Here is a 25,325-nt window from a genome sequence, read left to right on the forward strand (position 1 = left end):
GAGCTGCGATTCAACATGCATTCAGCGCACAATCTGACATACGTCAAGTTGATATTGTACAGTCTGATAGAGATTGTGATGAAGATTTTACTATAGGCGTCTCACCCATTATGACATGCATTAAACTTACACAGTTGTCTAAAAATATCAATAAATCAAAAATTTGCAAAGTGTTATATTGACACCAAGAGATGAAATGTGAACGACTTCCTTCCTTTTAGGGATGAGCAGATCAATACAGCCGATGCAAAGTCATGGTTTGAATATTAATACTAGTGTCGATAGGATCAATACCAAATAATCCTCACAGTATGTGCATGCTTTGCCTCTCTGCTGCTGTTCTGTGCATGTAGAGATCACCTCATTCAGAGAAACTATGAAAACAACATTTCACCAAAGTTTAAAGTTTTCATTAGCTAAGAAAAACATCCCTGTTTTCAGCTTTATGACAAGGCATTCAGATAATCCAATGGGTTTTAAAGTTTGTTTGTTTGTTAGCTTAAGAAATAGGAGAATGTTTCAATTTTTAATCCATGGCACATGTTTTTCACTTGACAGTGAGGATTAAAAAACATATGTGTTTTATCGTGCATGGTTAATCAATTAACAGAGAAAAGTTAACATAAAAGAAATTATATTGGTATCAATTTTGGTGATGCTGGCCCTGAAACTACTTATTATCAGATAGAAACCAGTTTTGTGGTGTCACCCAGCCCTACTTGGTCTTTTTGGCTCATTTGGGGTTTAGGGTCATTGGTTCACAGGATGCCTGTGAACACTAGAAGACTAGAAGACTAGATTTTTCACCTAAAAATTACCTATTTTGTTAGGATTTTTGTCAAAGTTTTCTATCATTAGAGTGTAGGATGTTGTTTAGCTGGATCAGCTGCTCGTCATTCTTTTCCATTGACAAAAAAAACAGACAGAAAGGGAGAGCAGAGAGAAGCAGAATGTAAGTGGGAGGCTTAATGCAGCAATTCACATCTGTAGAGTCCGAGTGGGAAATTTAAGCAAGTAAATGGAATTGAATTAACAATATGTTATCATTTTGTTGTTGTTTTTTTTAAATGTCTAGCTATGTTCCCACACATTTTAGAAGTAAATCTGAGCACCGCAGTACCAGTGGTGGTTGCAGGTTTCCCTGCGGATATGCATAAATATTTGAGAAGTGTAAACCTGCATTGTGTGCATGTGAGAGAGTGTTTTACCCGTCCTGGTTGATATGATGTTGAGCAAACATAGTTTCTGCCTCTAATGTGTGCCCTCGCTTTAGCACTAAAGCTAACTGGCCTAACCTGAACCGTAAAACAAGAGACTGATCAGGGTTGACAGTAATGGATGCCCCACATAAACACAGATAGAGAGAGCTTTCTGTAGAGAACATACCAAGTCAATATTGCTATGTAGTTCTTGTGTCAGTGAAGGGTTGTCCAGCCTAATGTAAGACAATGCCTGAAACTGTATCGTGAGACTCAAAGTGCACCGTGAGAGACAAAGAAAGACTGAGATGTGATAAAGTATAACAGTTGGGCATCTTAAACCCTTAATCCATTATTAAACTACATTGTTATTTTACTGATCTGAAATCATATATTTCTCATGCGTCTTCCTCAAATTCAGTATGAAGATAATCTTTACCAACTTTGGATTTTGCCAAGAAAAAGGTACATTGATCATCTTTCTAGGCAACACAACTGTTGCACAGTACTGTGTATCTTCAAATTTAGTGCAACAGTGTTTATTTCCTTATCCCTTTGCTGTTGTTAAGCCTTTTGATAAACCACAGGCAGACAAGGCTCAGCTGGATATTCTATGTAATCATCGCTACCCAGATTTTAACCTCCCTTCAGGAAAACAGCTAGCACTGATAAACTCCTTGGGATGATTTTAGGAAGCTGTATCAAGTCTGCACAGACACTAAATCAGAGGTTTATGTTATTTATAGGGGGAAATACTTGCCTTATAATTCCATAGACAACATAAAAGAAAGACAGTTGCTGTAAACAAAACAAAGCTCCCACTGCAGCCTACTGCGTGCTTTGACGTATCACAGAAAATGACTTTATTTTTGTCTCCTTTGAAATGCTGTAAGAGGGGTAAGAGATAGAAATGAGTGATAGAACTCAAGAGATTAGTGAAGGACAGAGTGAAAGAAGAGGAGAGAGGAAGGTGAAACAGAGGGGATATCTGTGGCTATAGTCTTCAGCTGAAAGGATGATACCCTGATGGAGAGATAAGAAAAAGGGGGGATATGGGAGAAAGAGGACATTAGAAATGGAGTGGGTGATAGGAGAGTGAAAGAGAGGCTGAAAATGGATACCGCGTTGGTTGTCTCGAGAAGGAGAGGATAGCAGCTCCTGCAGATTCAATGATGAAGAGATAGTGATTGAGGGAAAGTAGTGAATGCAGGGTGGATAGAGGAAGTATGGATATCTATTCCTGTTGATGCTCTGTCAAAGACTGACTCCAGTGTTGTGTATTATGATCCTAGCCAGCTGAGAGATACCATCACCCAGGCATGAACTCAGGACAAAGAAAGAAAGGTGGGGTCTGATGGGGGAAAGTGAGACACCTCAGAGTCCCTCAGTGTCACAAACTATTAGTTAAAGAAATTGAAGTGATACAAATGAAGTGGCCCACAGAGTGAAAACTACTTGTGTATGCAAAACTAGCTCCTAATAAGCAGACACGTGGTTTTTGGATAATCATAAACAAGGCGACTGGGGAAATAAGGACTCGCAGCATTTTAATGGTTGAATTATCATGATTTTTTCATGCACGGAGTAACGCGTCCCTTTGGTTCTGGGATTAAGTATGACATACACAGCTGGGACCAGACTGAAGATGTTGCTGGGAGCATGTTCCGCTTGTCTAGCAGGGTTCGTCTGTGTCTGGCCCTCAGCCAACCCTCACAGCCCCCACATGCTGAGCTGCATGCCGCAATGTCACATCACACAAACATTTCCCCAAAGCTGGGTTCACATCAGACAGACGCTCTCCTAAAGCTATATCCATCCACCTCAGCTAGCAGCCCACGCTGTGTCACCCACTATGTACACAGCGAACAGGGCTGTAGTGGCAAAATAAAAGGGTGGGTAAACCCTTCCTTACCTCAGCTAGTCTTATCCTGGCAGTGAAGGCTGTGGTGGTGGCATGGACTAATAAGTCTGTATCTAAAAAAAAAAAAATCAGTTCATTCATGATCTATATGGACTTAATTATGGATTAATGTTTGGAATGTAAATCAGCATCTTGTGTTTCATAATGGCTGAAACTGTTACTGTTAACAATTACTGATGTCAACAACCATTTAATGTGTCAACTGGAATTAAATTGCCTTTTTTGTCTTCTACAGCATACATATCCACTCTGTAACTAACTTGTCTTGTGTTCTCCTTTGAGAAACAATCAACATACCAAATACCATTCTGTCATCTGCTTACACAGCTGGAGTCTTTATTTCAATACAGCAAATCAATCTTCCATAAAGAGATAACATGGTGTTCTATCATAGGCATAGCAGACGGTCACACTGAGCCTGATAGCGTCCTGCTACACAACACCAGAGCCACAGACTTTGAACAACAACTCACATTAGCTTTCTTGCTAAAGTCTCCTCCTTATCTAACTTAGAAACATGAACACACATCTTGTCCTGCACCTTAGCTTGTTGAACCAGCCACCACCGGGTAAAATGCAGCTAATTAACATCAGTTAGCAGGCTAGTTAGCTAATTAGCTGCTCAGCTGCAGCACATTAAACAGCATATTAACACACCTGCAAATGTCACTTCAGACCCGTTAGATGTTAGTTTGGTCATTGCCCCTTAAAGGACTGCTTTGCCAATTTTCAACCTTATGTCTACCTATCCGAATTAGGGATATAGTGTTGTTTTTAATGTTCTCTGTGTCTCTGGGGTGCAGCTGCAAAATCTGTCATTCTTCTGGCACCAGCGCCATCATTTGATGTGTACAGTGACGTAGTTGGGGCAAGGAAGAACTACAGGCTATCTGTAGTGATGCCTTCAAGGACGGTCAAATACGGGTCTCCCAAAACACGCCTACCATGTTAGGGATAGGGAAAAGCATTCACTAAAATATCATACTACTAAATACTTTAAAATATCCGTATAATAATTATTGTAAAACATAAACTTTGGCTTCATTTAAGGGCTAAAACATATCAACTTTGTGGCCATTTATTTAATCAATTATTATTTGATGTAGCACCTTTCAGATAATGTCATGAGTCCATCCTCTGCACTCTGATGCATTTGTTTGTCTGATGAAAGCTACTCTAGTCTACCTGCTAGCTTCAGTGCGAAGGGTTTGTTTGATTTAACATCGGTGGGTGGTGGTTTGATGGTCCCTGCATTTTAACAGTTGTCTCAGTGTCCATACAAGGATTCACTGTTCAAGCAGAGAAGAAAAGGAAGGAACGTTAGTAAAATCTACAACAGAAACTGCATTAGGGAGGCCAGACTGGGTGCACTAACAGGTGTAAAGTGATGGAAAGTCTACGCAAACGTTCGGGGTGACTGCCCAAACACGAAAGCCCTGCTCATGATTGTTTGGAACCCTCACATAGACAGAATTCTGTAAATCCCCCTTTGCCGAGGCATTAAGTACGACAAAGACATCTTGGACCTGGTTGAGCTGAGCCAGACTGAGCTCAGTACGGTTCTGCCGAGCCGCTTGGATCAGGAGCCACTTGTAGCTGGCACAGCCTGGCTCCCTTAGGGCCTCTTCATAGACTTAGCCAAGGCGAAACAATGGGCCAAAGCCAGGAGAAATCTAACCACAGGCCTGATGCCAGATGGACCAAAAGAGAAACGGAGAAAGAAAGAGAGAACGAGAGAGAGGTGGGATGATGAGTGAGCATCAGCATTGGTATATCTCTTCTTGACTACTTTATAGAGGCTACATTAGAGACATATTAAAGGACATGATTGAAGGGGCATGTGAAAGCTGTTCCACCTTGAGGTCTGTTGTCAAGGCTTTGTGTCACTCTTTCAAAAGCCACTGGCATGAACATAGCGTAGCTGAAAGAGAGGCAAAAAGAAAATAAACAGACGGCTAGGGACAGGCTCATGGAAGGAGCAGAATAGATGTTTGTATTCCTGAATGCAGAGACGTGACTGCATGTCATCAACATGACCGAGCAGTTATTGGATAATTTTTCAAGCACAGTGTCAACTCCTCACTGAATGTCATTTCAGGCTATTTGAAAAAGGGACTTAAGCTCTTTGATGTCTGCTTAATGTGATGGAACCTGGGAGTGAGATTTCTCTCCTTTGTTTATCTTGCCTTCAGCAGAAACGCCATGGTCTTCACTCAAACAAATAATAGCCACCATTTCATGTGGGAGCATTATTTGTCACTAGTTTGTGTTTGAATACACATGTGAGTATGTGTGAAGACATTCAAGCATGTTTAAATTTTTTTTCATTTCACTGCCGCATAGTAATATGAAATGGGCTGATATGGAGCGCAGCACTTGCTGTTTTCTTATTTTATTTTGTGGCCAGAAATGTTCTTACTGTGTGCCAGAAAAAAAATGAGCTTTGCAGCGAATCTGAAGAACTGTAGCTCACTCCATCCTCTATGAGTCAGTATGCCTGGCTTTCAGCATAAAGCATTGCATCAGGAACAGTAGACTGTTGTTTATTCATTAGTTTATTCTGCTTTCTTCATCATTAATAAAGATGAGGAGGTCTGATTGTGGAAAAAGCCATTGTGAATTAAGAGGCCGTGTGCCTAAACCCATTCTCTAGTCCTCTTCATGCTTTAGGCTGTTGTCACAATCCAGTAGTGAAATTGCTCGTCAAAAAGCACTTTTTGAAGTTTAGAGGTTACATCAAAAACAGATACTGTATGATGGTGTGATGTTAGTTATTTTTAACAGTTGCTAACATGAATTTAAAATTCCCAGTTGACAATTTTAATACTCTTCATGCAGTTATTTGGACGAAACCAGTTTTCCATTTATTTAACCGTTGCTCTGATACAAAATGCATAATAATAAAACAATAACTCCCCCTGTACTCAAAAATGGGTTTTTCTTTTTTTTCCTTCAGTTGGATGTTTGGCAGCCACTGTGCAGAATGACTTATGTGCAGAGATTGACACTCAAATGGAGAAAGTTTCTCTGTTCTCACCTTAAATCTGAGTTTAAGACGCGTACCTACAGTATGAACGTGGTTTGTGACATCACAACTACCTGTAGTTTGGAGCCATTCGTGGTTCAGTGCACATACACTGGGAGTGGACTTTTCAGTGAGGCATTAGGTAGCTACCAATAAAATATACAAAATAACATAGCAAAACATAATTTAATTTACATTTGAAGCCTCCTTTAAAATAGAGAAAAGAAGGCACAAACTGAGTCTAAATAAAACTATGTAACTGTTAATGATTTGGGCAGCAATTAATAGCAGAAATGGGGCAATTTTAGCAGCAGGAAAACATTCTGGGCCCTATTTTAGCCGTGCATGTGCACCGACAAGCGCAGCGTGGTGGGTCTTAGGCGCATGGATAGTGTGGGTGTCTCTATGCGCACCTGCTATTTTGGTTCAAGTTTGTGCAGCAGCACAAAGTGCAAAAGGGCTGGGTGAAGGTGAATATAGATCAGTGGCTGTGGTCTTTATTAAATACTCCCTCAGTCAGTCACATCACTGGTCTCATAGCTATGAAACAGCTGTGCCAATTACAGTTAAACATGACAACGACAGCTTAGTAAAAAGAAAGCTTTTCTTCAGGAAAATATCTGGACGGTTCAGAGCGTCATGACATGAACACACATCACCACGAGTCTGCAGCCAAAAACAAGTTGGTGTAGTTTCTTTTCATCAGTTAGTTACTATAATAATGATAGAAATTCTAAAAAAAAAAAATGTTTTTGGTGAAGCAGTTTATATGATTGCATTGGACCAGCGCTATTTCAAGCATAATTCTAATGTATCTCACTTCGTAAATGGTCACATAGTTTAGTAATTAATGTTACACAACAGTGGTTGCAATGCAATCTATTTCATGAATAAAACATGAAATGCTACTTTTGCTGAAAAGAAAGTTGGAAAATAGGCTATGATGAGCCCTGGTAACCCAACGTCTCTCTCTCATAAACAGGAAAAATATTGAATTATAACCAACCAGTCCGACATGTGTAGAGGTGTGTGTGGGTATTCTGTAGCAGCCTAGTATTGTTTTCAGCTGATTTAATGAAGGTAAACACAGTGAACGGCCGCGCGTAATGGCACTGCGCTCTGGTGCAGCACTTCTCTAATCAGAGGCTGCAGATTTATCAACATATCTGTCCTGCTGCCTTCAGATGCTGCAGGGATTTAATGAACTGAAGGAGAAGCTTTTTATACAGTATAAAACAGCTGTGGACTACAGATGCTGTAAAAAATCACCCACATTCATTTATAGATACATGCAGACTGATTTACTGACTTTGCTGCTTTAACCACACTAAATGTTATTTTCTGTGCCAATTTTGGATGCAGAGTGTTTAATTTAAATAACTTATGTATATTTCAAGCATTAATCTGTTATTGCAGCACGTTTGCAGCAAATATTTAGTTTGATCCTGTTGATAAAATCACCAAAGCAGATGCAGATTGATATACCAGAAACAGATGTGGTTCTGAGTCATCTGTTTTCAGCGTAACATCTAGGACCAAATTTCAACCGAAATACATCAACTGCCTTTGCACTGCTTTATTTGAGTGAACCACCCACCTGTCTGCGCCTCTCCTCCCACCTGTGCACCGTGTGCTCTGGGCAAAGTGAGTTTCAAGGTCAGGTAAATACCAAACAGTTGGAGCGCTGCTTGCGCTGATAGTTGAGCCTCCACAAAAATTTGGCCCAGTAAGTCAATTAGATTTGCATTGGACCATTTTGCATGATTTTTCTTCACCTGTTAGCATTTTGGTAAATCTGAATCATGGAAAAGTCATGCTGCTTTACAGTTACTATTGTCATACTACTGTAGCAATTCCAGCTACACTGTACGCATAACAATCACATAGATTACTGAAGACAAAGTGTAAAAATGATGATGATGAGCCAAGTTTGGAAATTATAAGGAGTTTATATGCCTTGTGATCAGACATCCTAATTGAGTCTTTAATTTGTAGCGGTGGAAATGAGGAGTAGATTAAGATTACGATTTATTTTATTGACATTTCTCAGCACTCACATACATACATCTTCTGCCTCTGACCCATTCTATACACTAGGAGCAGCGGGCAGCCGCATTACAGTGCCAGGGGACCAATTCCACTTATTTTTTGCCAGTGGCACTGACAGGAGTATTAACCTTAACATACATGTCTTTGATGGTGGGAGGAAACCAGATGCTAACGTGGGGAGAACATGCAAACTCCACACAGAAAGGACCCGGGTTGCTTGCTGTGCTCACTTGCTGTGAGGCAACAGTGCTAACCACTGAGCCACCATGACGCCTAATGGATGGAGTGGATGGAGTGAGTTGGGTTGTGTTGTGTGTGTTTGTGTGTGTGTGTGTGGGTATCTTGTGAATAATATCAGTCAGTCATTGCAGAGGATTACAGTGTCTTCAGAGAACATTTCTGTTTTACATTACTTCATTAGGCTCCTTTTGATAACCTTTCATTTCACATTATTAGTTTTCATTTAATCCGGGCCCATGTCTAAGCTGCTGTCTGCAATGTACGGCATGATGGCAAAATCCTGTGGAGAGACAACTCCGCTACAAGTGTAGGGCTGCGTAATTAAGCAATAAGCCACAAGAGGCCAAGCTTTACAGTGATTTTTGAACAGCTGCTGTGAGATGTGTTGTTAGGCACAAGTTGTTGGCTGTTCAAAAAATCTGTGTTAAAATCAGCGCTATTGACTTACTGCCTTTAGCAAATGGTAAAAAAAATCTGAAAATTCTAGGAATAGTAGATGTAAATTAAGTAATAACTATAAGAATTTATCAGAAGTTATCATTCTAAAGATTTTCAGGAAATCAAACTCTTTGTGATAGTATTCATAGTTGACATTTTTTGCAGTAGCGATTAGGGCTGTAACTTTTTCAAAATGTCAAGTTTGAATGAATTCAAACTAACAAGTAATTTGTTCATATTAATTTGAACACAACCCATATACAGTAATGTGTCAGTTACAATTTACTGTGAATATCATTAGCATATATATGGCCAGTGATGTCTATCAATCTCAGAGTGTGTTACCGTTCAGTATAATCTTTATATAGTCCCGTCGGGTGTCATAAAACTGCACTATGTGTCTGGAGATAGCACTGTGTCGGACAAAGTTGTAGAGTTGATGTTGTCCGACGTGGCCCCCGAAATACTTCCTCACACTGCTTCTCAGACGCTTCAGCGTCTTGATTACCTGATCAGCACGGCTTTGCACGCCACTGTCCTTCTCCATTTTTATGTATTAGCTTAGTTTACTGATCAAAGAGCTTGCAATAGGTCAAGCTGATATGGAATTTTAAGAACGCCCTCTAGATCACAAGGCAAATTACTTCAAACGGTCCATTTATAGACTGTAATTTTTGAATTCAAACCGGTCATTGCACTTCAAATATTTAATTTGAATTGAGGTGAATAAAAAGTGATAGCCCTAATAGCGAATAAATGTATTTAGTTTACATTCTGTAGTTAACTCCCTATATAGCAGTTTTCATTTTTAGTGGCGTTGCCCGCTATTCTTTCATGGGATTGGAATTCCTTACCTACACAAATGAGTGATTCATAGGAAATGTTTATTTTTCACCCTCCTACAGCCAGATCAGAGCAAAATTAAGTGACTGCTAATGTAAACCCAACACCTCCTACTGCTGCTAGTTCACATTAAAGGCATTCAAATAGCAAAACACAGGGTGTCTATTAATGTGAAGCGCTGATTGTGATTGTCGATGCAAAATGCATCTTCCAAACAAAACTTGGTATTTTTTATATATATATTGACAGCTTATCAGTGGTGGGTCTTCTTTTTTATATTGGACAAAGTAGAAATGTTTGTTGCCCCCAGAATTCAGGGATCTGTAGCGTTAAACCACACTTTCTGTTAAAACCAGTAATCAAATCAACCAGGATTGAAATCTTAAAGATCTTGAATTGTGCAGTTAGTTACACACGTGACGTAATCCACTCTCTGCAATTTATATCCAGTGCACCCTTTTGCAATAAAGCATCAGCTGTTCAATTTAATTAATTATCCCTGTAAAAGCAACTGTATGCAGCAGCTCACCACTTAGATCAATAGATATACACACAATTGATGGCAAAGAAGCTAAAAACAATGGAAGACTTTAAACCATATGTGGAACTGTTAAAAAATACATTGATAAATAACTATAAATACCTAAACAGCAATCTAAAAGGATACAATCCAAAAAAGATGCCAAAAAGCTGTTGTGCTCTGCTAGCCCTTTTATTTTACAAACCCAGCTAGCGGGTAGTTATTCAAATTGTATCCGGTAAATCACTGCTGCACATATATGGCATTTAATCAGCACCATCTACCCATCCCCTGCTTTTACTGGGGTTTTTTTGAGGTGGGTGGTATAAGTTATTATTACTCCCTATGTGCAATCTTTATTGTATGCAGTGGGAGGGACGTGGTTAGAGCCTAGACACCAAGCATTAACTGTTCATAACTCTGTATTCATACATTAATGAATCTGTTCAAGTTGGCTGACTGAAATTCAGGTTTCAGCTGTGCTAGACAGACATCACATACTTCAGCTGAAAGCTGCAATTTCCTACATCACCAATAAAGCCAACCTATTATACGTTAATGGTCCGAGCCTGTCATCTTTTGTGCATAGTCTGGCATAATTGAAAGACCAGGCTTTTAAATTCCCATCAGTTGTCTCAGAAAATGCTTGGCTCACGCCTTGCTCATTGTGGGCTGCATCACAGACAATACACAGATATTAACGAATGACCTGTGTGACATTAAGTCAAAGTTCTGCTGCAGAAATAGATGATTTGATTGTCATAGAAAGTATCTTTGTTCAGATGCAGTATTTAATTGCACTGTTTTTCTTCTCTCCTCTACCTTGAATTATAGCCCCTTCAAATGTTTTCAAAGAAGAAATGAGTGTTCATGGTCTCCTTTAAAACAATAACAGGCTGATGTGTTCCTCCTCTCAGTTAATGCCTCCGCTGGAAAGCATTTAGTGTCAATTCTGTATAAATGGATTATTGTTTACAGATGCTGGAAGAGGATATGAGAGCTCACTAACAATTTCTATCTGCTACAACCAGCACTTTGCATTGCTGGCCATCTGTTTGCCAAAATGAATCTTCAACAAGGGTTTGTCAAAAGACCAGTGATGACGAAGTGGTCAGCTCTATGAATTTGAACTGGTTACAGAAGTATACAGGTTAAGTTGTTGTTCAAACAACAACATCCCTGACGTTTATTTGGAGTGACTAGCATTCTCTCTCCTCCATCTCCTCCTGGCAAATGGTAGATCTGTTTACTGCTGATAATCTTATCAGATTCAAATTTCACTCGTCATCCTGTCCCTACAAATCTTCATCCCTTTGATCAATCATCCCTGTGATATAATGAAAGTTAATCTGAGCAATCTACCGTCTTGTCTGCAGGGCTGAAGAGCCGCGAGGTGATGATCAACGTGTCACGTCAGCAGGTGGAGGACTTTCACGGCCCAGAGGATTACTGGTGTCTGTGCGTCGCCTGGAGCCACCTGGGAACCTCCAAGAGCCGCAAAGCAACAGTGCGGATCGCCTGTAAGCAACTCCATGTCACTTTGATACCAGACTGACCTTGTTGTCCCTGCAAAGGTTATTCCTCTTCAAACTGGTGGCATGATTTTGTTGAAGGAATAATATTTCCATGTCCATGTATGTATGTGTGAAGGGAGAAGGTCACACATGAAACAGGGACTATTTTAGTGTGCATCTTTACGTGCTCCTTCATGCTGTTCTTTAATGCAAGTTGTTTATTCTCCTCCCCTAGATCTGAGGAAGAACTTTGAGCAGGACCCCCAAGGCACTGAGGTGCCTCTGAATGGCATGATTGTGTTGCACTGTCGTCCCCCAGAGGGAGTGCCTGTGGCTGAGGTGAGGGCTTCTTGCACTTCAAACAAGTAACATTTTCTCCTGTGCTGCCTGGAGAGGAGCAGTCACCTGTCTGCTTTACTTACAGTGTAACTGTGTTTTCACCATACAACGTTTTGTTACTCCCCAGCCGCAGCAGTCGCAGACACATCTATTTTTCTCTTCAGTTTTACTATAAGCCAGAGCTGCAGTTGATGAGCTGCAGACGCCATTCGTTTGGTTTCTCGGGCTCACTCTGCGCCAGTTAGAGTGATCATTCATATACTGGGAGTAATATCTATCCATGTGCATTGCTGTGCTCTCTGCTATGTTCTCTGGTAAAAGGATGTACAGCTATGACTTATTTAGATGTCATGTATTCATTTCACTCACTATCGTTCCCCGTCTCTCGCTGTGTGCTCTGTGTGTGTGCATGTGTGTGTGTGTGTGTGTGCGTCTGAAAGCGAGAGCCTGTCATTGCCATTTTAATTTTTACTATGAATATAAAATGAGGCTCTCACGGACAGTCCTGGTGAATGGTGAGTGTTGTGCTGCGCTCTGATGTTGAGTGGATGTGGACTTTCATGTGGAGGCTCTGTAGGCAGATATGTCAATATCAAAGCGTGTGTGCCCAAGCATCTGAAGCTTTGCATTTACTTAAAGGCACAGCCCGTGATCCATACGTAAACAAAGTGACAGCCCTACCAGTAAGTTTCAAAGCGCAGGACTGGAACCCTGCTATTACTCCCGAATTGATTGACAGATGCTTACATACACTGACTAATGAGTTATTAATGTTTGATGAAGCTAATGGTTAAAGCTATGTTTACATCAGTAATATACGTAAACACAGCAGTAAAACAAGAAAGAGCTAGCTTTCAGTTTTAAGGGTACTTGAGGGGGTTCACATCCATTTTCATCTGTGCAGGACTCATGGCTGTTTTTATACATGGTTCTCAAATTTTAATGGCATGGCAATGATCCTAAACATATTACTTTAAGCACCCATAGAAAAACAGACTATAAATTATTAATCATTTAGAACCAGTTCCCATTCATAACTGGATTTTTTCAGGCATAGACAGGTGTTTCGAATGCTTTATCTACCCCTGTTTCCCTGCACGAGGACGGACTATTAAAAATAATCTTGATATTACGCACAATCAAACAACTAACTACAGCCTCAAAATGACTATGAATCAACACCTGTCACGGTGTCAACAAAAAATGCTTCACTAACACGGGATTTCGTGGGAGGATTTGTGGGCTTATTGGATTGAATTGCAATGTGTAAATGAGTAGAAAACTGGTTATTTCAGCATAGATCACTGAAACTGGTATTGGTACTGGTATTATGAGTTTCACAGTCTTCTGTCTGAACCCTGGGTCCTTCCACATGCAGCTTTAATGGCTGCACCAATTTAGGGCTGCTAGGTTTGTTTGTTTTTAGCTGGTAATTAAAGTATTTGCCTCTCTGTTGTGGTGTCTAATGATATGAGGATTGTTTTGTTTTGGCTTATATTTTTATATTTTTTTATAATGTCACAGCTGAAAATGAGTACAAAAAAACATCGTTAGCATTAGCTAGCTCACTTAACCTAAGTGAATGCAGGAGACAGGATACTTAGTAGTCATTTTTTCCTCCATTAATCATAAATTTGTGCATGGAACAGGCACATTCCCACTGAAAATTTAGTGTTTTACCTTGTTTGAAAGAATTTTGTTTTGCTTTCACAAAGTCTAGCTTGAAATACCCTTTGATCAAAAAGTATTATTTATTATTATTAAGTATTATTTTATTATTTATCATTGATCAAAAAGTATTATTTGTGCTTTTTGCAGATGGTATCATTATTTTTCTTTAAACAAATGCACAAATATCAGACCAACATAGATGAATGACAGCTCCATTACATGTTTTTCAGTGTTCAGACAAGTCAGTAAATTAGTTTTTTTTTTTAAGGCTAAACTTTACTTGTTGAGTCACCTGACTTAAATCCAACTGAGCATGTAGACGTTTTACTTGCTACAGGCTAGACTGGAACCAAAAAGCCTCTGAAACAAGAAGTTAACAACTACAAAGAAGACTGCAACACAGATGTGACAGAGCATCACTTGGGAAGACAGCAAGTGTCTGCTAACATCTGTAGACTTCAGACAGTGTTTGATTGAAAAGGATTTTTACCAAACACTTATGTTAGCTTGTTTAATGGCATTTGATCCCCTAAAATTGGAGGACTATACAAAAAGGGTTAAAAATGTAACACTGTTCATCTTAAATTCAAGCTGAAAGTCAGCACTTGAGTGTAAATAAACCTAAAATTTATACAACAGAAACCTTTTCTCCGACTAGCTGCATTATTGGATCTGTATTGTTATAATAAAACATTGATCACCAAGAAAAATGTAGACTGGGCCTTTAAGATTCCTTAAAGATGACAGTGGACTCCTTCCAAAGCACACATAATGCACGTGAAACTGTGTTTGTGCATTTTGTGTGTGTGTGTGGTGTGTGATGAATGATTCAGCTCACACAAATGGAGCATCGGTGTACCATGAGTCTCCCCCATGCATTGTGGTCATCAAATAGGCAACTCCTCATGCATTCATTAATGTGACTCCAACTAACAAAGAGAATGGTAATAGTAAATAATGCAGGGACAAATCCAGCTCCCTCTAGTACTTGCACCGGGGAAAAAACTCACATCCAGAGTTGGGGATGCGGCTGTACTTTTCTCTTTTCATGACTTTAGGCATTGCTGAAAGGTTAAAGCCTTTTTTTGTAACCAGCTCTGTGAAATTTGGCTCAGAGAGAAGCTGAGGCTCAGCTACAGTTTAGGTTGAAGGAATTGAGGTCATGATGCAGCGTGATCTGCTGAACTGTATTTGTATTCTGCAGCGTATTTATTTTGGTCATGACATTTATTTGAATCTTTCATACTTCTGCAATTTGCAAGGGATCCTGATGGAAATTAATACACGTGATGTTTAGGAAATGCGAACAGTTAATTTTTGTGACTGACAATAAATGCTCAGTTGACTACATGCAAATGAAATGAGCTCCAACTTTGCATGCCGTTTTAAGACACAAACGCTGTACAGCCGACTTTACAGCTTGAAATCCCCTTATGTCACTGCTCTGCTCATGTTCTCAGAAGCAACACTAACAGCATGAGAGAGAAGAACTTTATCCGCATCTCGCTGTAACTAAGCCACCCGGGAGTTTACTGGGCTGCTGTGCAGGATGTTAATGAAAATCAGAGAATGCCATATTATCTGTCCCAGCAGTGATAGAGGCAATAATCTGCGCACACTGTTAAGTCAGACCACAGAGAATATATCATAGTAAAACAGCTTAAGTCTGCTTCAGTTTATTGGTGACAAGAGTCAAGATGGCCAAATCGTTTCAATTGGCTCCACATTTTATAGACAGAGAGAGAGAAGTTTAACCTTAATCCTACCGACTGGGGTACCCGCAGACCCTAGAGATATACTGTTTATCATATCTCACAGGTGCTTTATTCTGTCATTACAATTTTTCATGACTTTGTCAATTAGTTTGTTCCTAATGACCTCATATCATTGTTTTCTGTTTCTGTTTTAATTAGTGCTTTTTAAAAAATACCACTGTATCGGGGTCCAGGGGGACCCCAGTCAAAAGCACCCAATTGTGCCTATGCAGTTTTAATAGAAGGAACTATTTATTGAGTTCACGTTTGCCAATTTAAAATATCACACACTATCGGGGGGGTAGGGGCTCTCTGTCAGTCAAGGCTTTGTGGAAAGATTGTACTTGGGATAAAAGCTGCAATTTGTATTAAAGGAAAGTATATATTTTAGTTTTACACAATATGCAAATAATTTCAAACAATTTCAGATGACATCAATTACATTACTAATAATGTTTTGAGAAGAAATAAGTTAACATTTTGCTATGATGGTTGTTTCTTACAGTAGTTTATTCTCGGGGTCTTCAGGGACCTCAGTCAGAAGTCCTTGTATGTTAAATATGTTGGTAGGATTACTGACTGTGATAAAATAATAATGATAACACATGCAAAGAGTCAGAGATCATTATGGCTATGCTAATGAATGTAGCTCTAAGAAAACAACAAGAGAACCATCAGAAACTAAAAGACATAATAACTGTCTGAGATTACACATTGTATTTTTGAACTTGCTGGACAAAATTTTGTTGTATTGCAAAGCAATAGTAGATCTCCTGAGCAGCTATCAATATGGCATAATATTTTGACAAACATCTATAGTACTCAGCAGTGTGATTATATTAGCTATGATTAGATGGTTGTTCCTAAAAGAAATAAATTGCACGAAGACATTTTTTCCTAACATCATGGTTAACTAACCCCTAAAACTCATTCACAAATCAAAATAGCTGTTACTACCAATGTGTGGCTGCAACTAACAACTAAAATTCATTATCAATTAATATGCAGATTATTTTTCTAGATTAATGGATTCATCGTTTTGTCTGTAAAATGTCAGAAAATTGTGAAAATTTCGTAATTTCCCAGAGACCAATGTCTCTGACACCTTAAAGTTTCAAATCCTCACATTCCAGAAACTGCAACCAGTAAATATTTGACATTTTATCTTAAAAAATATTAACAATTATCAAATTATCAGAATAGTTCATATAATTTTCTGTTGATTGACTCATCCATCAATCATATATCGTTGCAGCTCTACTCCAGTGTATTGAATAACTGATTTACATTTGGAGATACTGAATTTTTCAGAACCTAGAAAGAGATTAGTTCATCCAGCTGGAGGAACAGTTCATGTTATTGTCCGAAAACTGTCAAACATCTGTTGTACAGCTACGGAAAATTCAAAAAACTTAGCCAGCCCTTAATGAGTGAGGTGAAAACTGTGTCTGGCTTTGTACACCTAAAAGTTTAGTGGTGTAAAGGAAAAAAAGGTCTCCGATAACTTCAGAAAAAAACTGTTTTACAATCATTAGCCCCACATTAACCGCCCAAGTATTCTTTACCAAGTGTAATTAATCATCAAGCCTCTCATCCAAAGTCATTTGAAGTGCTTAAAATGTAATTATTCAGTGATAAACATTACATTTCCAGAGACGGTGTGCAGATAAACCAAGGACACGACAAGGGTTTAGCCACCCCCGCCTCTAGAATATGCTGCTGTCAGATTTCGAGGGCTCATTTGTTTAATGTGATTTCATGAAAGTCATTGTTGCATTGAGAAAAGGCCATATATGACTGAGGGAAGGCAGGGAGGTTGGAGGCATGAGGGAAGTGAAAGGAGGAGGGCGCTTGCTAATGAAACTCAACCTTAATTGAATCAGATGGAACAAAACCTACTGCAATGCTTTGTCTTCATGTCGCTTTCACTTCCCATTTAAATGATTGTAAATGTAGGTCATTACATTTGCTTTCAGTGTCTGATGCAGGGAGGAATTGGTATGACTTGATCAGGACATGCTTTTTTGTGTCGAGTTTATGATGGTTACCTTTTTGAAAATAAACACCGAGTGCTCCGGGCCTCTCGGCTTTCTCATCTCAGCATCTTCAAACAGCTTGAAGCTATCAGAAAAATGAAACTGCGCAGTGGTTCATGGACCGCTATTTGATGCTGCTTTCAGTACATCATGGGTTCATTTCGTTTGGTCTCTCTCTGCTGTGGCTGGAAATGAACTGTTACTAAACAAGACAAAAGTTACAGCGAAAAACTTTCAGAGGGACAAAGTGCTGATTCTCTTTGAGGATTTCATCAATGATCAGTTTAACTTAGCTGTTGTTTAATGGTCAACATAGTGACCTTGACACCACGTAACCTTACCCCCAGAAGACTGCCGTAAGGCCTGGTCGGCTGGGTTAGGTGTGGTGTAGTTCAACACCGGTTGCTGCTATCTAAGTGGAACAAATTTGCCAATTAAGCAAATCCGTTTCCTGTCCTCCCCAGGCACTGGCTTATCGGGCTCATTTGAGCCTGTCCTGTCCCTGCCTTCTCATCAGCATGTGCATCTCTCTATCACTTTCCCCCGAAGGGGAGACTCTAAGACCGACACAGAATGCAAATTACACTCTGGGTTTATACACTTCCTGCAGCTAACACTAGAAAAGAGTAAAGGAGGGGCAGACAGAGAGGGAGATTAATCAAAGCAAGAACATGAGACAGAAAAACCAACCACAGTACAAGACAATTATTTTAATTTACTTTGGTGTAAGAATTCCTGAAGATAAGTCCTCCAAAAAAAAAAATGGAAAGACACCACCAAACAGATTTCACATATTGTATTCCTACAATCATAGAGCAACTAGAGAGGAAATGATGAAATCGGTTACATTAAAGAAGACAAAAACTGAGGCTGTAGACTGGTTTAAAGTTACACTGTTCTACATCTACTGTTGCAACTTTTACACAAATGTTGAGCTCATTTGCTCTTTACAACAATGTGATTAGGAATCAGATTCAAAAGTATTCATGGTTTCCAATCGAGGTTTCCGTTTCTTAAAAGTAATTCTATTTTATTTTTTCATGAAATTGACTTTCTGAAATGGGATATTACTAAGGCGGTTCTAAAAAACGTATTTTTATTTTGGGGTGGCGGCAGCAGGAGCCCTCCATCTTTGTCTATGAATACACAGAAAACACACATGGTATTTTTGAAAGTGCAGGCACATGTGCAGCAAAAATGTTAATTGTAATGTAATATTTTGAAATAACAGAATAACACACACAAGCTGATTTAAAAAAAAACAAAGCAATAAACATAAAAATAGTACAAATGAATACATATAACAAACAAGAATATATATACTATATATACTTTACTTGAGTATTTCAGTTTTATGCTGTTTGATATTCTATTACACTGAATTTCAGAGGGAAATGTAGTTAGATAATTACATAATAGTTACATGAAACAAATGATAAGCTTCTAAAAAACAAGGCAATAATTGTTAAAGATTAAACTGATGGTTCCTGACCTTGTGACAAAAAAGCTGTCTTGTTGGATCCTTATCATGTTTCAGATGTGTTTGAGTTGTTTGCAGCTCCATCAAAGAATGATTTCCACTCTAAATGTCTAGTTTAACTGTATATGAAGTAGTTAAACAGCTTCACATGCACCAGATACAACAGTAAAATGTTGCTTATATACTGATGCATCAGTATTAACTACTACTAATCTAATAATGTCATACTACATACTACATTTTTCTGATAATGTTTTGGTTTACTGGGGAGGATTTTGAGTGATGGACTTTTTCTGTTAATCAAGTATTTTTACATTAATGTATTTATACTTTTATTTACAGTAAGTAAAGGATCTGAATACTTCCTCCACCACTAACAGCCACAGTACAAAACACTGCTGATACTGGGAACAAGGACACAAAATGTCAGAGACACGTAAACATCCTAAACAATTCAACAGTATTGCAAAGCAGATGACTGAATGATCCTTAGTAAAGGGCAGATCAATACCGCAGTAATCAATATTTCAACACTCAAACGCGGCTCATTTGTTATTGATACCAGCTAAAAAGGATTGATTAGAAAGTTGTTGTCTTTTATAAGGGCGGTTGCACGATTCTGGAAGACATAAATGCACTCAGACAGCACGTGTTTGTTCCATTAAACAGACCCTGGTGACAAAAGGATCCCAGTAGTGCACAGCGCAGGCATCCTCCTGCAGTCTGTTTTTGTAAACTTAGCAGTTAGGAATCGATTTTATTTTGTTTTTTTTAATTACACTTATTATTATCTTTCTTGTTAAGTATAAAAGTTCATATTTTATGTTGTTTTATGTTGTTGTGCACCACATTTGTGGTGCAGGTGTTGTGCAGGTGTTACAGATAATTCAACTTAAAGGTAATACAGTCATGTATTTGTTGTATTGTATTCTATTCACCTGTAAGGTATTCCTGTTTCTGTTCTATCTGTATTCCTGTTACTATCTACACTGTAAATGAGATGAAAAAAAAAACTTCTCTGCGTTGCTCTAATAACTGATTAATGAAAAATTGCTGCATAATAGACAATAGCTGTACATTCATCCAGCTAGTTATTTTTTCCTTGCTACATTGTGATAGAAATGAGTTTTGTCATTGAAGGAAATGTTTTATGTAATACAGTGTAGCCTGTCGCATTTACTTCTACCGTGTATTTCCTGAGGTGACTTATTATCCACTAAAGGTTGAAATATATTTAATTTACTCAACATAATGGTTAAAATCTAGGTACCTGTCAAGTTTAATCTCAGCGCTCCTCTATAAATATGCATCCCATCTGAATATGTGTTGAGAGTGAACAAAGGGTTGAGGGTTAATTTTCAATTCAGTGAATTACCCACGATATTACACCATTACATTTTATAGAGCAGCCTGCTGCCTGCAGGAAAAATTTTTGTTTTAGTTGATGTTTTTTTCTTAAATAAATGAAAGTGAATTTCCAAGTAATTTGATGTCTTACAACTTAAATTACTTATATTACTTATATAACTTGATATGCAATGTGTGTGGTCACAGAACTGACCTCACAGCTCTGAACGTATATAATTATATAAGTTCTTCTTATCTAATAGTTGGTGACAAATAGCTTCATCGCCATTTAATTAATGTGACCTTTTCTCACATCACCGGCAGTTAAGTAAAAATACCCTGCAATTTTATTTAGAGTGATAAATGTGAAGCAATAAAAGACTTCAAGAGCTGAAGTATGAATTTTCCTCTTAATGTAATTTTGTTTCTTGTATAACAGTAGATAACCTGTGGTTCAGTTCAAAAAAAAAAAAAAGTTCATTATCAGCACAGCTTCTAAACACTGTCTGTCGGTGACATTAGAGATGCCTTTGAGATGTTTTTTTTTTTTTTTTCTTTTTTGAATACTGCAGACAATACACAAATGTGACCCTGTTAAAAACAACAGAGCTCACCTCTGTCATCTTTCGGGCTGTTGTATTTTCAGTGAAGGTGATTAAGTACAAACCCCCTACTTGTCAAGGTTAATTCCCTACTTCTCAGATACTCTCAGGACCACAGTCAGTTAGAGAAAGTAAACTTTGTGCAATCAGAGGAATTTAAGACTATACAATCTCTTAGATAGATAGATAGATAGATAGATAGATAGATAGATAGATAGATAGATAGATAGATAGATAGATAGATAGGTCAAGACGGAGAGTGTCAGTGCTTGAAGCAACATACAAGATTATAATGTGATTGCGTGAATAATCCTTTAAAATGCAGTGAGGCATGAGCATAGTAATCGGTATGATGAAACCATGAGATAAGGGTGAATTTTGTATGATTAAACTAAATATTTTCACTGTTTCTCCACTGTGGAGGGTTGAAACTGACTGCTTGCATAATTGAGTAGATTGATGTTAGCAGCTGTGGAGAATGTAATACAGCGCGGACAGCAGCACGGAGGTTGATTAGACACTGCAGGTGTGAAATGGTGAGAAGCTAAAAATGAAGAAAAAGGATTGATAGGATGACCGATGCAAGCTACCAGTGGTCGGTTGGGTTGTCTGGAGCCAAATGATGAAAAAAGTTAAATTAAAGGCACATGATGAAAGACTTCTTGGGCCATCAAAAGGAGAAAAAAAAATAAAACGCTTGTGACAACATGACTCCTGATTTATTGATTTCCCAGCTCAATTTTTTCATCCAGGGTGCTTCGAAAGAGCAAAGCAATCTCTGAGTTTGTTGGCTGTTGTTATATTCCCTCGGCAAATGGACACTCTCCACAAACACACACACACTCGTGCACACACACACACACACACACACACACTATAGTACAACCCCATGCACAAACACATGGAGCTCCCAGTGGGGCGGAGTTTTTAATCCTCAAATACACTGCCATAAATCAAACTCCACTCCCTCGTGCCCCGGCTCGTCTCTCTCAATGAAAAGCTCAATCCAGTGGCACATTAATAGCAATTTACAGGGGCAGTCATGCAAGGAGAGGAGCATCAACAGAGCGTCCTTTATTTTGTAATTCCTTATTACTTGCACTCACTACACGGCCTCGGAATTGGTAACAGCAGAAGATGTGACCTACCTACTGCTACACTCCCTCTGAGGGGATGTCAGTCTGTTATACTATTCCCCAAAACCCCCCGGTCTTGTAATCAGAACGTGTCCCCTCACTTATGCAGCAGAGATATCATCTTAATTCCACGCTTTCTTCTTCATGTTAAAAAAAAAAACAACAAAAAAACTGGTGCATACATTACCCACAATGCAACTGGACTGCAGACAGTTTGGTCAGATATACATATTTATTATTCTAGTAGCGGTTAATGTAGTCTCAAGCTGCTAGCACAAGGAACAAGGAAAGCTCAATCAAATAGAAATTGTGATATGATTAAAAATAATACATCCAGTATTTGTATTAAAAAGGAAAATGAACGGCCAAATTGGAGTAATCTTAAGTAAATTTACGGTAACTATAACCTTGCAATTGAGAATGCATGAACTAGTTAGCGTTAGCAAACAAGCACAGAAGTTGAAAGTAAAAAAGTTAAAAGTAACGGATAAGCAAGCAAAATAGTTTGCTTAAAATAATTGATAAATGGCTATATGTTTATATGAATAAAATGTAACAGTATCTACTTTTACATAATTAAAAGTCTTAAATAACATCCACTTTATAATCCATTCATAATAAGATATCAGAGTGTTGCAAATGAAGGGGTACTTGAGCTCATCTGATAGGTCTGTAGGGGTGCATCAGATGAAAATAGGTTGGAAACCACTGATGTAAACAACTGCATTACCTCTTAATACAAAACCCAACAGAATTACAGTGTTCTTAGCACAAATAAACATAAATCATTGTTATGAGAGACTCATACCTGAAAAGGGGAGTATTTAGCATTTAGCTCCCCCTGCTGTAGCCCCCAGGTCACTACTGTCACTACTACTGTATCTGGTGTTGGGGTGATAATATAACCTTAAAAATCTGATATCAGACCACTAAGTTACTTAGTAATATTTGGTCTATTGGAGCACTGATCACATTATTCCATATGTTACATCTTCAAATGTGTTTATGTCTACCTGTTTTCAGGTGGAATGGCTGAAAAACGAAGAATCTTTGAGCTCTGATGGTGTCATCGATACAAGAGGCGACCATAATCTTATCATCTCAGAAGCCCGCCTCTCCGATTCGGGAAACTATACTTGTGTTGCCAGCAACATTGTGGCCAAGAGACGAAGTGCCACAGCTACTGTTGTAGTCTACGGTAAGTCATTAAACTCCAGATATACTTTCTTTTATTATTTTTCAAAAGAAAGTCTGTGTGAAGTCAGATTCTGTCTCAGCTAAAAAGGAATAAAGGTGGAATTCTTTAGATTTGCAGAAAAAAATGATCAAAACAATGTCAAACAGCTTTCTTGCTTGTATCAAAATATAACTTTCCACTACATAAGTAGACAGTCAAATTGGCACCTCAGCCAAATTTCCAGAAGTCATTAATATAGAAGGCTGCTCAACCACAGCATGTGGCTTTTTTCATACAAGAGTCTAATGAGCAGGTAATGGGCAAGTGATCCCTCATGTGTAAAAACAAGGAGACACAGGCAATATTTACAAGAACTCAATTATTAATGATGGAAAGGCAGTGAGGTGGGCTGTCACAATTCCCCGGCTTTCATCTGCCAGCTCTAAACACCTTTGTATAGCTGCAGGCCAGCACACTGTTTTCAGCATTTTTATAGCCCTGTAGAGAGCTCTGCTGAGGCAAAAAAAGAGAATAAGTGAAATTATAATGTCATGCTAGCACCACCTTCTTACACACTAGAGGAACACCTCATTAATTGTGTTTCATTTTTCTGATGTTTCATTCTGTCATTTTTTTATTTTTTCAGAGATGGCATTTAGCTGTTCATGTGATTCTTTCTGACACTTAGTTGTTGAGGCACATCAATCATTAAAGACCCCCTCAAGGCATGTTTCAAGATATTCTGCTTTGAATAAAAATTGTGTCTAATGTTTTTTTTCCTTAAAAAAAAGTTCAATTACCTTGTTAAAATCCTTAAAATGACAACTTACTCATTCTCCCTCATTGAAAAATACAAAATCTATGAATATGCAAATCTTGTTCATTTCAAAAGTTTAACTGCTGGAAACAAGATGTCTCCTACTTCCCTGAAAAGTTCATTCTCACTGTATGTGCACTTAAGGCTTCAAGTTTCTAAATCAGACTTGTTGTGACATTTTCAGACCTGCGTTTTTCAGTCCAGTTGAGTCAGATTCTGGTTCTTTTCCCCTCGGTGCAATTCAGTCAGACAGGTCTGACCGCTGCAATCATACTCGGTTGCAGATCAAAACAACCGTACTGAGACCCTTTGAGGAAGTGGTCTCATTCGGGTCCCAAACAAACTCTGGAGCGGTTGGTTTGTGGTGGGAATGTGATCCAACCTCAGTCCAACTCAACCACTAGGTGTACTCAGCAAGTTTGAGCTAAATGGCTCCCGTAGCCAAGCAAAATCAACAATTTCTAGTAGCTAGCCGGAGAATGAACCGAGGTCTGACCAGGACTAGCACAACAAGGAATATTGCATTTGGCCAGAGGACCTTTTTGCTCCCACCACACACATCTTCTAACCAGTGAGCGAAGTCAACGTTCCCACATGGCATTCGGTGATGCTTTTTGGTTCGCTTGGAAAACAAACCAAGGGGAAAATGCACCAAGTTTACCAACTCATCAAGCTATAGTTTTGAAGTTGTGATGTCACAAATCATGCACATATGGTACACATATGAAAACTGAGATTTAAGGTGAAACACAGAGAAACTTTCCCTCTTCAGCAGATGAATATGAAAGCAGCCTTCTAGTGTCAAACTCTGCTTATACATCATCCTGCACAGTGAAGCTCAAACATCCAAGAAAAGTAACAATAAGAAAAACACATTTCTGAGTGTAGGGGGACTTTAATTTCCATAATCCTAATGAAGTCTCTGACAGGCTTACTATTCCCAGTAGCCCCAGACAGATATACAGTAGTGGAATACTAGTATTTCTTCCTCTCCTATGACAGCAAAAGAGCTGATTAGTCAATCATATTACATTATTTCAGGCCTCAAATCAGAGGAAGAAGTGCGAGTTGATAGAAGGGAAGTCATCATTGATCATCCCTTTAAAGACAACCCTGTTATTTTTTACTGATAAGACATATATCATCGCCTTTGATTGAACCCAAGTGATTAAGTCTCTTGTGCTTTCTTTTCATGACTGAAAATATATTGTCAACTC

General features: G+C 38.6%; 1 protein-coding gene across 2 annotated transcripts in view; it reads left to right on the forward strand.

Annotated features, from left to right (window-relative positions):
- The window catches only part of LOC121885597 (netrin receptor UNC5D-like), a 180,761-nt gene that overhangs the window by 126,673 nt on the left and 28,763 nt on the right, over positions 1–25,325 (forward strand). For both annotated transcript variants that reach the window (XM_042395211.1, XM_042395212.1), the window contains exons 3-5: positions 11,612–11,755; positions 11,985–12,088; positions 23,138–23,312. In XM_042395211.1, the coding sequence (XP_042251145.1) occupies positions 11,612–11,755; positions 11,985–12,088; positions 23,138–23,312 (423 nt within the window). The remainder of the gene's footprint in view (positions 1–11,611; positions 11,756–11,984; positions 12,089–23,137; positions 23,313–25,325) is intronic.

This window comes from Thunnus maccoyii, chromosome 19 (assembly GCF_910596095.1).
Source record: "Thunnus maccoyii chromosome 19, fThuMac1.1, whole genome shotgun sequence".
NCBI lineage: Eukaryota > Metazoa > Chordata > Actinopteri > Scombriformes > Scombridae > Thunnus > Thunnus maccoyii.